Raw genomic sequence first — 11,471 nt, forward strand, 5'->3', positions numbered from 1 at the left:
GTCACACATCATGGTAACAGCTAGAAAGGATTAATTAAAATCAGCTTGTACCCAAGTGCAGATTGAAAATTATCGGCTAGTGCGATATTATGAGATTGATTATACTTGCAATAGCACTTGAGTGGTGTTCTGGTTTTATTTTGCATTTGCTATTTCTTCCTCCCCACAAAATGTAGGTCAAAAACCCTTTCAATTGATCATCTTGCTTTTTTGTGTTGGAAGGAGGCTTGTGGCCTTGAGACAGCACAGCAGCAGCAAGTGGCATGTCAGAGGTAAACCTAGAGAGTCTAATCCTCACTTCACCTAATTGTGAATTCCAGTCCATCATATCCCATCCATCGCCAGATAATCTGTTTTTAATTATGTTGATTGCATGATAAATATTGGCCAGGAGAGACCAGCTCAAACTCATGTTGAGATTGTGAATGGCATAATAATGTAGATAGAGAATATTATTTTAAAATATCTCAACATTTGGAGTGATTCAGTGTTATCATACACCGAACAAATGCCAAACTGACTGAACTAATATTACTTTAAAATTCATGCGATTAGTTCTCAAGAAGTTGCCCAGTACCTGCACTGTACCTCCACTGAAGCGTTATGATTATACTAATGTATGGAACAAGGGATGGGGGTGCAGGAGACTGGAAGGGATGGGAGTGGGAGTGGAGGGGCGTGTTGGCGACTGGGCTAATTTGGAAGGGATGAGAAGGGGGGGGGGGGGGGTGTCTGTTGGAGACTGGGCTAATTTGGATGGAGAAACCAGAATATTGAATGAGCGTAATACCTTGCTAATAGCCATTGAATATCTAAACCAGAGTCAATATCCAAGGAAGTGCCTTTAGCGCCATTAGAACAAGCGTGAAGCCCGAATAAGCCCACCACCCAACATGGTTCAACAGGTGTTCAGTTGTGAGTGCAAGGCAGTCAGCTCCCCATTCAGCTATCAGGATTTCCTCTGCCTCACTGGGTATTGCACTCACCTTGGAGTCAGAATTTGTTAGGTTCAAACTTCATTTTAGAACATTGGAATTTTGTACTCCATGCAATACTGGAGTTGTGCTGCACAGTCAGGAGGTGTTGGCCTTCAAAACAAACATTAAATAGAGGTTCCGGCTCTTCTCGTGGGCAGATGTTAAAGATCCCAACGGCACTATTCAAAGAAGGGACGGCGAAATCTTGCCAGTATCCTGACCAACGTTTATCTCTCCACCAACACCAGTAAAACAGATTATATTTGGTAATTATCACATTGCTGTTTGTGGGATCCTGCTGTGCTTAAATTAGCAGCCATATTTCCTAAAATGCACAGTTCAAAAATACAAATAACTGGGTGCCGGTTTGTTAGTCTAGCAGTATGATTCTCGCTTTGGGCGTTTCAGTCTAGGAGCTTGCGAGAGGTCCCGGGTTCAATTCCCAGGAAAGCCCTTGACTGTGGGCGGCACAGTCGCACAGTGGTTAGCACTGTTGCTTCACTGCGCCAGGGTCCCGGTTCCAATTCCCAGCTTGGGTCACTGTCTGTATGGAGTCTGCACTTTCTCCCCGTCTGTGTGGGTTTCCTCCGGGTGCTCCGGTTTTGTCCCACAAAGTCCCGAAAGATGTGCTTGTTAGGTGAATTGGGCATTCTGAATTCTCTCTCTGTGTACCCGAACAGGCACTGGAGTGTGGCGACGAGGGGTTTTCACACTACTTCATTCCAGTGTTAATGTAAGCCTACGTGTGACACTAATAAAGATTATTATTATTGTTAAGTGCTTTAGGATGTCATGAGATTGTGAAAGGTGCTTTGTAGTTGCAAGTTCATTTTACTTTAGTCTCTGCCCTGGTTAACTGAAATCTGAATAACTTTTCATTATAATTCAGTAACTTGCCCACGTGCATTTTAGGTTCCTACTTTTAATGTGGGTGCTGTATTTTGGCTTGGCTGTTTTGCTTTGCCAATGCTAAAACCAGAAATGGCTCTTGCAGAGGTGACTGACTGACTGTCGTTTTTTTCAGCAGCAGATTTACACGCCCAGATCAACAGACCGATTGACTGTCCCGTCATTCCTACAACGAGATCGATTCAGTCGCTTCCAGCCCACCTACCCCTACCTGCAACACGAGATCGACCTTCCTCCCACCATCTCCCTATCAGACGGCGAGGAACCCCCTCCATACCAGGGGCCCTGCACCCTCCAGCTCCGCGACCCTGAGCAGCAGATGGAACTGAACCGCGAGTCGGTCCGAGCTCCGCCGAATAGGACTATTTTCGACAGCGACCTGATAGACACTTCTATTTACAACGCAGGGCCCTGCCCGCCCAGCAGTAACTCTGGCATCAGTGCCACCAGTTACAGCAACAACGGTCGAATGGAAGGACCTCCACCCACTTACAATGAGGTCATAGGTCACTACCCTGGATCGACCTTTTTCCAGCACCAGCAGAACCATGGTGTCCTCTCTGTGATGGGAGGCAACAGACTGCAGCACCCTCAGAACCATGGCCTTGAGAGTACAGTCGTCCGGAACAGCAAAGACAAAAAGACAGGACACCCTTTCTGAGATCCACTCTGTGCACTTCAACTCAAACCAGGGGGCCATGGGTGAGTGGGAGAGCATGGTCAACTGTGCTTGCTCCTCCTACCCCCCTGCTCTTTCCCCCCCCCCCCCCCCTCCATTGTATAAAATTAATACTTAGCTATGTTGCATCTGAATTGACCATCAAGCATAAGGCATCAGGTAGTTCTATTGAGCTCCATTAGATGAGGAAGTTCCAATACTCTGTTACTTTAAAAGAGACCTTAGTTTAAGCAATGTGCGTAAAATGCTGTCTTTAATAATCTCACTTAACTTTAAAGAAACATTTGCACAAAATTTTATGTTTGAAGAACCTGCAATATGTCTAATGAGAAAACTGCATGTGGAGGCAGGAGTATTTTTGTAACAGAAATGGCCTATACGAAAATTATCTTTTTTTTTGTTTTGTTCCCAGATGAGAGAAATGGCAATTTTTGGAGTGCCATCTGGGTGTGTCTCTAAACATTTCTGTATATTAAAAAAACAGGGGTTTAGAGTTATTTATGAACACTTTTGAAACATTGCACTATTTTGTAATATGAGTAACAAGCAGACACTTGTAATAATGGCCTGTAATGTCTGCCACAGATGTATGAACAAGCAAAGACATTCTTGGTTCTAGAAGTGCTGAGCTACACAGATACTTGTAGGTAAAGTTCTGTAGGCCTTGGATCCATTGGGGAAAAGAAGCTGCAATGATATTCGAATATAGAGCAAAGCTTAGAGGGTTATGTGACATTCGGAGTAAATTGTGCTTTGAGATTTGATGATGTGAGTTACAAGAAAGCCACCTGTTCTTCTTTGAATTTTGGTGATCCGATGGACCCAATACAGCTTACAGTACATCTTAGAAAAATCATCAGGCTAGAAAATAGTCATGGAAAAGATAACCAAAGACACAGTCCTCTTTATACCCAGTGTGGGGTAATAAAATATGATTTGTGACAGTTTTGGTACCTTTTAGCATGTCTGCAAAAAGAAAAATGTGTAACAACTTTTATTAAGAAACCACTCCCTCTAATGCCAACACTAGCCTCGTTTATGAATTCTTTCAAGAAAATGTGATGGTGTGAGTTGCGTGCCAATCAAGTTTGGAAAATTCTATTTGCTTTGAGAGTCCTGCATGGAGTCCAGGACAGAAATAATTACTTTTGCATATTGTGACTTGGATGTGTGAATGAGTCACTGGTAAAGCAAGGTGTACTTTTTCCCAAACCTGTTGTAGAGGTATAATCTGGGCAGTGTGGAGCTGGTCCAAGCTCCAGGAAGGACCGTTTCCCTAATATTGCCATCCCTCTGAACGAGTGCAAAATTCCCCAAATAGGGAATTGGGTTGGTGGGGGAACAATGTATGGCTAATTTAGTGGGCAAGGGAAGGTAAGAAAAAGAGGATAGGATGACCATTTCTAATAGGAGAGATCAACTGACATTGTGATCATTGCATAATTGGTCACATTCAGATCATGGTGTCTGATATACTGACTTGTTTTTTTTCTAAATAAAGCTTTCAAGTTGCTCGATTAGATGTGAAAACACCTACACTTTTGACATGACCTATTGGTTGAAAGTGAATAAGGAGTTGAAGGTTCTAAACAGTGAAAAAACCTCAGGATTTCTATTGCATTTATCAATTTGTGGGCTGAAGGTTGAGAACCAGTTCAAATGTTTTTATCCCTTACGTTCTGATAACGGGGAATAATGTACTAAAATGATTTGACGTTCTCAATCGTACCATTTGTGTCCCTAGTATAGCTTTCCCTGGTTCTTACCAGTCCATGAACCCACAATCACTGGCCTCTCCAAAGCTCCCCAGTGTCCTGCTTTCAAAAACAGGTCCAGATCTCAAATTGGCATCCACTTTTCAATTTGTTACATTATTGGCAAAAAAATGTTGAAACTTAAAAAATGGTGAATGTGATATCAATCCATCTTTTTGGCTTCTGTGCAGGTGGCAGGTAGTGTTTCACACTCGCTTGTGATAATTTTCTTTTTAAAATAAACCCTCAAGGGAGTAAATTGGACACAAACCCTACAGGCTTATCATAGGTCATGGAGAATGGCACAGGTGCTAATTGATTCAGAGGAAAGCTTGGATTAATGGAACTCTTCAGTCAGCTGGTGATGACGACAGATGATGGAACCTATATTGATAATGCAGGCTATCTTGTTTACACCACTGTTGGAATAGGATTACCAAGATCCACGTATGTCTTTTGACTCTGCTTTTGATATATGGGGCACTGTTAAATAGTCTTCTGTTGCCCATATTTAACAGAGCCCAGAAGGGTGGTCATGTGGTCCTGTAACCACCTTCTTGCACACATCAATATTTTGGTGCCCTTGCTAGATATTTTGGATCTGTCCAGTTTTTGGGTGTTGACTGGCAAGACTTGAGTGCATTTTACCAATCAGACAAAGTAAATCTGCAGCTTCCACAAGTTATGTGAAGCAGTCACACCATGGAAAAATTGGTGATAGATAGCTGCTCATCCGTCCTCCTGGGAGGAGAAAGTTACAATATGCCTTCTGACTCGATAGACCGTAAGAAGGGACTAGATTTCTTTGACTGGTAAGTATGCAAACCCATAACTGGGGGTACCTGCCAAAATCTCTCTCCAGGTGTTGCAGGATCAGGTGGCTGGGCTACTCCTGACTTGCCGATGGACAATGGGTTAAAATTGTCCCACAGTCAGAGAGAATTTTATTTATTTATATTTTTGTTTTTTGTAAATTTAGAGTACCCAGTTTTTTTTTCCAATTAAGAAGCAATTTAGCATTGTCAGTCCACCTAACCTGCACATCTTTAGGTTGTGGGGGTGAGACCCATACAAACATGGGGAGAATGTCCAACTCCACAGGGCCAGTGACCCGGGGCCGGGATCGAACCCGGGTCCTCAGCACCGTGAGGCAGCAGTGCTAACCACTGTGCCACCCTGCCGCACACAGTCAGAGAATTTTAATCGATTTGTAAATGGTGTATCCATCCCCCAAGTCAAGTCAGTCTGCAAATCGAACCCAAAGTACGGATTTTGGTCGAATCCACCTACCCCATTTATTCATCCATTTTTCTTGTAGCAATATAGCACAATTTAGTTCTACAGTTATCAGTTTCTAACCACACTATTTTGTTCCTTTAACCTATGGGCTGTCAGCAATTCCCACACGTTCACTTTTTTATATTAAATGTTGTCTTGGTGCAGTGGAGAATCTTGCTAATGCCAGATGAAGTCCGAGTCTCACACAACCTGTTTCTACTTTTTCCAATTTGTTTTCTCTGAAATTGCTCCATTACCCAAGCCTCTCTTTTACTTATCTCACAGTGGTGTTATTTAGGCACAGGTGTGTTCAGTTGCTGAAGTTTCTTTTGAAAAATTGCTGTGCGATTGAGGGCAGCGTTGTTGCTCTCACGTCAGGTCTATTAAGAGTTCTGCAGGCTGGGAAAGGAATCGTCCATGTGCAATTCGGAAGGCGAGAGAGTGCGGTGTGACCTTATGTTAAGATTTCAGCTTTATGTTAACACTCCCAGTTTCCGCGAGTATTGTACATCAAGTTAAAAGTGCTGCTTTGTTTAATTTCTTCCCTCTCCCGCCCTTTCTCTCTCTGGTGCTGTGTCTAACTTGAATATATTCACATATCCTACCCATTGGTAAAATAAGAATTTATATTATGGGTATTGCATGTAGTTTAAACGATAGTATTAACCAAATGAATGGAATCTGTGAAACCTAACCTCCACCACCATTACATAATGTTGCAGTCTAAGAGTTCTGTTCAATCTCAAGTCAAGAATGGAATAAAGAGGAACTGTGAAAGGCATTATTACTTTGACAGGTTTATTTCCAATATTTGTTTTATAATAAACTGCTAAGCACTGTAAAGACAAAAGTTGCGCCTTCTGCACTTTGTAACCGTGATCTTCAGAGCTTGGCATGATGCTGGTTCATTACACGAGAAGCGTTCTTTTAATTAAAAAGTGGTTGAGATTGGGTGATTGAAATGGGGACCAGACCCGTGGATGTGATGCATGGTAACAGTCTGTCCCTGATTTTGTTGAATAGAGTGCTCTTATTGAAATCCCAAGCAGTTTGCTGCCTTATTGCGTCCATCGGTGTTCGAAAGGCGGGATGGTTTGGTTGGTAGAAGTGTAAAATTAAAAATTAATTGCACTTCATTTAATCTAACTCCCCACCCACAATAACTGAACTTTCGGTTTTGGCATATCCCCATCATCATGGCCATGTACGTTTAGGAGCAGTCAGTTCCCCCATCCCCTGAAGGTTTAAATTAACTGCCAGTATCTGTCAGTGTACCTGGAAAACCATTCATTCTCTCCCGTCCACTGACACCTAGCCCAGACCCCAATAAGAGGTCCGGAATATAGATTTTCTGAGTTCTCGTTGAACGGGACGAAAAATGAATTCATTGCTTCCCCCCCCCCCACCCCCAACTCAATTCTTGGGGGAGGAGATACGAGAGTCTCACTTTCCATTGGGCTGGAGCTGTTTAACTCCCTGACATTGCGTTTGGACAGAGTCAGCAGCAGCATGCACGTCCGGCTGTCTGTATAAATAAAATAGTGGAGGCACCGGGCAGTCGATGCTTCAAGGTGGAAATCCTCAAGAAGGTGGGGAAGGGATGTGCAGGGAGATTTTACTCTGCAATAACTGGGCTGAGGCTCTCCCTGCAGAGGCTGGAACAATGTCTTCCGCATTCTCTGTTCGTTCCTCACGCTTATTCCTCCCCCAGGTCACCTGGTTTCCAGTCCATAACTTGCTTTCTAACCCATTGAATCCCATTTATAGCCCCTCACTGACCCCGCGACAACTACCTGTAAATTCACTCACGGGTAAACAGTCCATTTATTTCTGCAAATACATCCGCCCAGTTATTTCGCGGGAGTTCCCGAAATTTACCGACAACGGGGATTTAATTCCTGGTCCGGAAGATTTGGAATCGGTGGAGTGGGAAGTCCTCGGTCCGGACTGGCATTCCCCACCCTCTCGGGGTTGTAGCCCTTTGCCCTGTCACCTCTCCTGTTGCAATTGTGTATAGGCTCTGAAACATACCTTTGGAAGTAAAAACAAACTTCAGCTAGGTTTGGGAGGTTCTCCTGACTTCATTTTTTTAAATAACGGAGCATTTCTTCAACGAATCTGCTCAAGCGCTCGATCTGCTGGGTTTAAACGTGGTCTAAAGTGTATACAACACTTTCTTAAAGCAGTAAGAGTAACGTTTCTTTCTGATTGCAGTAACTGGTCTGCTGAGCTTACAGAAGAGATTCCTCTGCACGAGCTTATTGTGTGCATGTGACTGATGTTTTTTTAAACAAAAGATAATCTCTCTGTTGTCACTAGGGGTTGCGAGTCTCGATTGAAGCCCCCTTCTTTCCTCAGTAAAGGGGTGTGTCCCGAAGCTCTACCATGAACAGACTGTGCTTCCAAACTCTGGAGCGATAGCAGGACTCGTCGGAAGAGTTACTTGCGGGGACATCTGATAAGTGTGCACTGGTTTCTTTTAGGAGTGCTTTAACCGCAGTGCACTAGAAATTCTGGTGACAACACTGATTTTTAAAATATATATATGAGAACGAAATCATTCCTATATCCTGCATTTTTGCATCCGTGTATATGGTGCCCTTGAGCCTGCCTCTTTCTGTAAACGTAATGGTATTAGAATGGATTTTAAACAACCTCTTTCCCCCCCCCAACCACCGCCGGGCTATTTTATGCATTACCGCATTTGCAGAATTGTTCGAAGTGATGACATTAGTCACAATTATTTTTGTTTCATTTTTTTGTTTTCAGACGCTTGTGGTCGACTTTGCAGCGATCACATTGAAACAAATTTTTAAAAACTTATAGTAAAGAAAAGAAAAATAAAGATGAGAATACATAAACTGAACTGTTTAGTTGTGGTTTGTTGGCGGGTGTGTAAACCAATAATAATCTTTATTGTCACAAGTAGGCTTACATTAACACCGCAATGAAGTGAAAAACCCCAAGTCGCCACATTCTGGTGCGGGTACACGGAGAATTCAGAATGTCCAATTCACCTAACAGAGCATGTCTTTCAGGACTTGTGGGAGGAAACCGGAGCACCCGGAGGAAACCCACGCAGACATGGGGAGAACATGCACAGACGTTGGTCCAAGCCGGGAATCGAATCTGGGACCCTGACGCTGTGAAGCAACAGTGCTAACCGCTGTGCTACCATGCCGCACCGTCCCAGTGAATATGTAGATCATGGAGTAGAAAATGGACGGGTTCAGTCAGGATGACTGGATTGTCTCCCACCCCGTCCCCCAACTATCAAAAATGATTGGAACTGCAGCCTGACTGGTTTCACACTTTTAGCTGGCCGAAGGGAGGTCACCAAGGCCAGTGTTTGCTCCGCAGCCCTAATTGCCCTTGAGAAGGTGGTAGTGAGCGGCCTTCTTGAACGGCTGCAGTCCATGTGGTGTAGGTACACCCACAGTGCTGTTAGGGTGGGAGTTCCGGGATTTTGACCCAGCGATGGTGAAGGCAATGCAGCTCCAAGTTGGATTGGCGTGTAAGTTGGAGGTAATGATATTCCTGTATGCCTACTGCCCTTGCATTCCGAGTGGTGGATGTCATGGGTTTGGGAATGGGTGGGGGTGCTGTTGAAACCTTCACAAGATTTATTTCAACTCCCAAGTTGGTTCTCTGGATACAGCAATTCCCCTCACTTTGATTTTCTGAATCTTTTGCGTTGATCATCACAGTGATAAAGAGGTGATCCTTGTCCTACTTTTCATACAGGAACCCATAGAGTTACACAGTTTGTTGCAGTTACCCAGCTGAACTACCCAAAGCAGTGATCAGCAACCTAGGTTAGAGGGTGGGCCACATGATTGGCCCTCTTTTATCTCAGTGGGATCTCTCACTTCACTTGCCCTTGCTTTATGTACGTATCATTTCAGTCATATCAGTAGGGTAAAGAAAACAACACAGACATAAATCAGCGGAATGTGATAACCCAAACGTGGGCAAAAGTCAACAAAAGGGCACATGGGCCACATTCAGAACCCAGATGGGCTACATGTCGCGGTAGAGAATTCCAAAGATTCACCATCTGAGTAAAGAAATTCCCCCTTATCTCAATCTTAAATTCTGAGACTGTGTCCCCAATTCAGCAGAAACATCCTATCCACATATATCCTGTCATGCCCTTGCCATGGCTTCCTTGCTTTTGTGCACTTGCCATTATTTATAAAGCCCAGAATTCAGTATGTATTATTCACCATTTTCTCAACCTGCCCTGCCGTCTTCAATGATTTACACATATATACCTTCAGGACCTCTCCCAGGCTGCCTTTAATTTCTGCGGTCTTGAGGAGGCTGGTCCTCAACCTTCCACCCCACACTCCTGATCTTTAGCCACCGGGTTAGGAGAGGGAGCAGGCAGGACAGAGGACCTCCTCATTAACCTGCTTGTGGTCCTGCTCAAGGTGGCCATTAACAGGCCCAGAGATATTCGCCACTATTGAGGGAAGCAACAGTACCACAGCTTTTGGCAAGATCAGTTATGCTGAAATCTAGAAGTTGTGATGCAACTGATTGGTGATACAATTACGAGATTTATAAAATAGTTATGTTTTGGGGACTGTGTCTTTAAATTTAGGGAGAAAATAGTTGGTCATGTGACCTGTGCTGGGGCCTGACTGACCGAAAGACTGGGTGGTTTGATTAAAGGAGGCCCTTTATTTTATTGGGAAGAAGGTGCAAAGTATTCACACTTGCAGACTATGGTGAAGACAGCTACGAGTCTCCAAAGTCCAAGAGAACTGTTGAGAATGTCAGTTGTGACTTCCAGGGTCAGCCATGAGCTGAGCGGTCGCACAAAAGTTGGCTCTCGCCTGGAAACCTATTTTTGGACTTTTTGAACCCGATTAACAGGCACTAAACTAGCAAAAAGCCAAACCAACCGATTTAAGATGCCGGCGAGCCAACAATCCAACCGCAAGGGGAGTAAAAGCAAAGGGAGATAGGCTCCACTTCGGAGCGGGGGGGCGCAAACCTGAACATAAACATGGCAGATCCAGCAGATTGCCAATGCCAGCCCAGTTGCTGATGAGATGCTGATGGAGTTCATTTCCACAGAGCTCCAAAAGCATAGGTAGGCGGGAAAGGTTGGTGATGACATCGACAATTGAGACCACGCTGGCCCCCATAAGGGAAACGAGGGACTGGGTGGAATGACAACTGGAGGCCCACGGAGCGACAATCCGGGATCTTTGAGAAAACGGCCACCGAGCAGGGCGAGTAGACCGCCTCGCTCGAGGCCGAGCTAACAAGTTGGCGATGACTGAAAAAACGCTGACGGGAAAAGTAATCTATATTAGTGTCACAAGTAGGCTTACATTAACACTGCAACGAAGTTACTGTGAAAATCCCCTAGTCGCCACACTACGGCGCCTGTTCGGGTACACTGAGGGAGAATTCAGAATGTCCAATTCACCTGACAAGTACGTCTTTCGGGACTTGTGGGAGGAAACCGGAGCATCCGGAGGAAACCCATGCAGATACGGGGAGAAAGTGCAGACTCTGCACAGACAGTGACCAAAGCCTGGAATCGAACCCAGGTCCCTGGCACTGTGAAGCAGCAGTGCCAACCACTGTGCTACCATGTCGCCCAGGTAGATGACCAGGAGAACAGGTCTCGGCTTCAAAATCTCCGTATCATCAGACTACAAGAGGGCACAGAAGGTAGGAGCCCAACCAAGTTCGCATCGAAGGTGCTGAGAAAACTGGATCCGGGAGTGCTTCACCAAACTCCCAGAAGTAGTTGGGGTCCACAGGTCGCTCCGTCAAAAAATGAAAACGGGGGAAACACCAAGGGCAATAATCGCAAGACTCAACAATCACCTGGAATGTGAGTGGACTCAACGG

The 11,471-nt window shown here is 44.5% G+C and overlaps 1 protein-coding gene across 3 annotated transcripts in view; it reads left to right on the forward strand.

The window, feature by feature from the left end:
* The window catches only part of LOC140428270 (protein TMEPAI-like), a 152,404-nt gene extending 143,946 nt beyond the window's left edge, over positions 1–8,458 (forward strand). For 2 of the 3 annotated variants that reach the window (XM_072514552.1, XM_072514554.1), the window contains one exon: positions 2,002–8,458. In XM_072514552.1, coding sequence (XP_072370653.1) covers positions 2,002–2,547 — 546 coding nt within the window. In that variant the 3' untranslated portion in view covers positions 2,548–8,458. The remainder of the gene's footprint in view (positions 1–2,001) is intronic. The other variant, XM_072514553.1, reaches the window with a different exon arrangement.
* Positions 8,459–11,471: the final 3,013 nt, after the last annotated feature.

Source organism: Scyliorhinus torazame, chromosome 8 (genome assembly GCF_047496885.1).
Source record: "Scyliorhinus torazame isolate Kashiwa2021f chromosome 8, sScyTor2.1, whole genome shotgun sequence".
Lineage (NCBI taxonomy): Eukaryota > Metazoa > Chordata > Chondrichthyes > Carcharhiniformes > Scyliorhinidae > Scyliorhinus > Scyliorhinus torazame.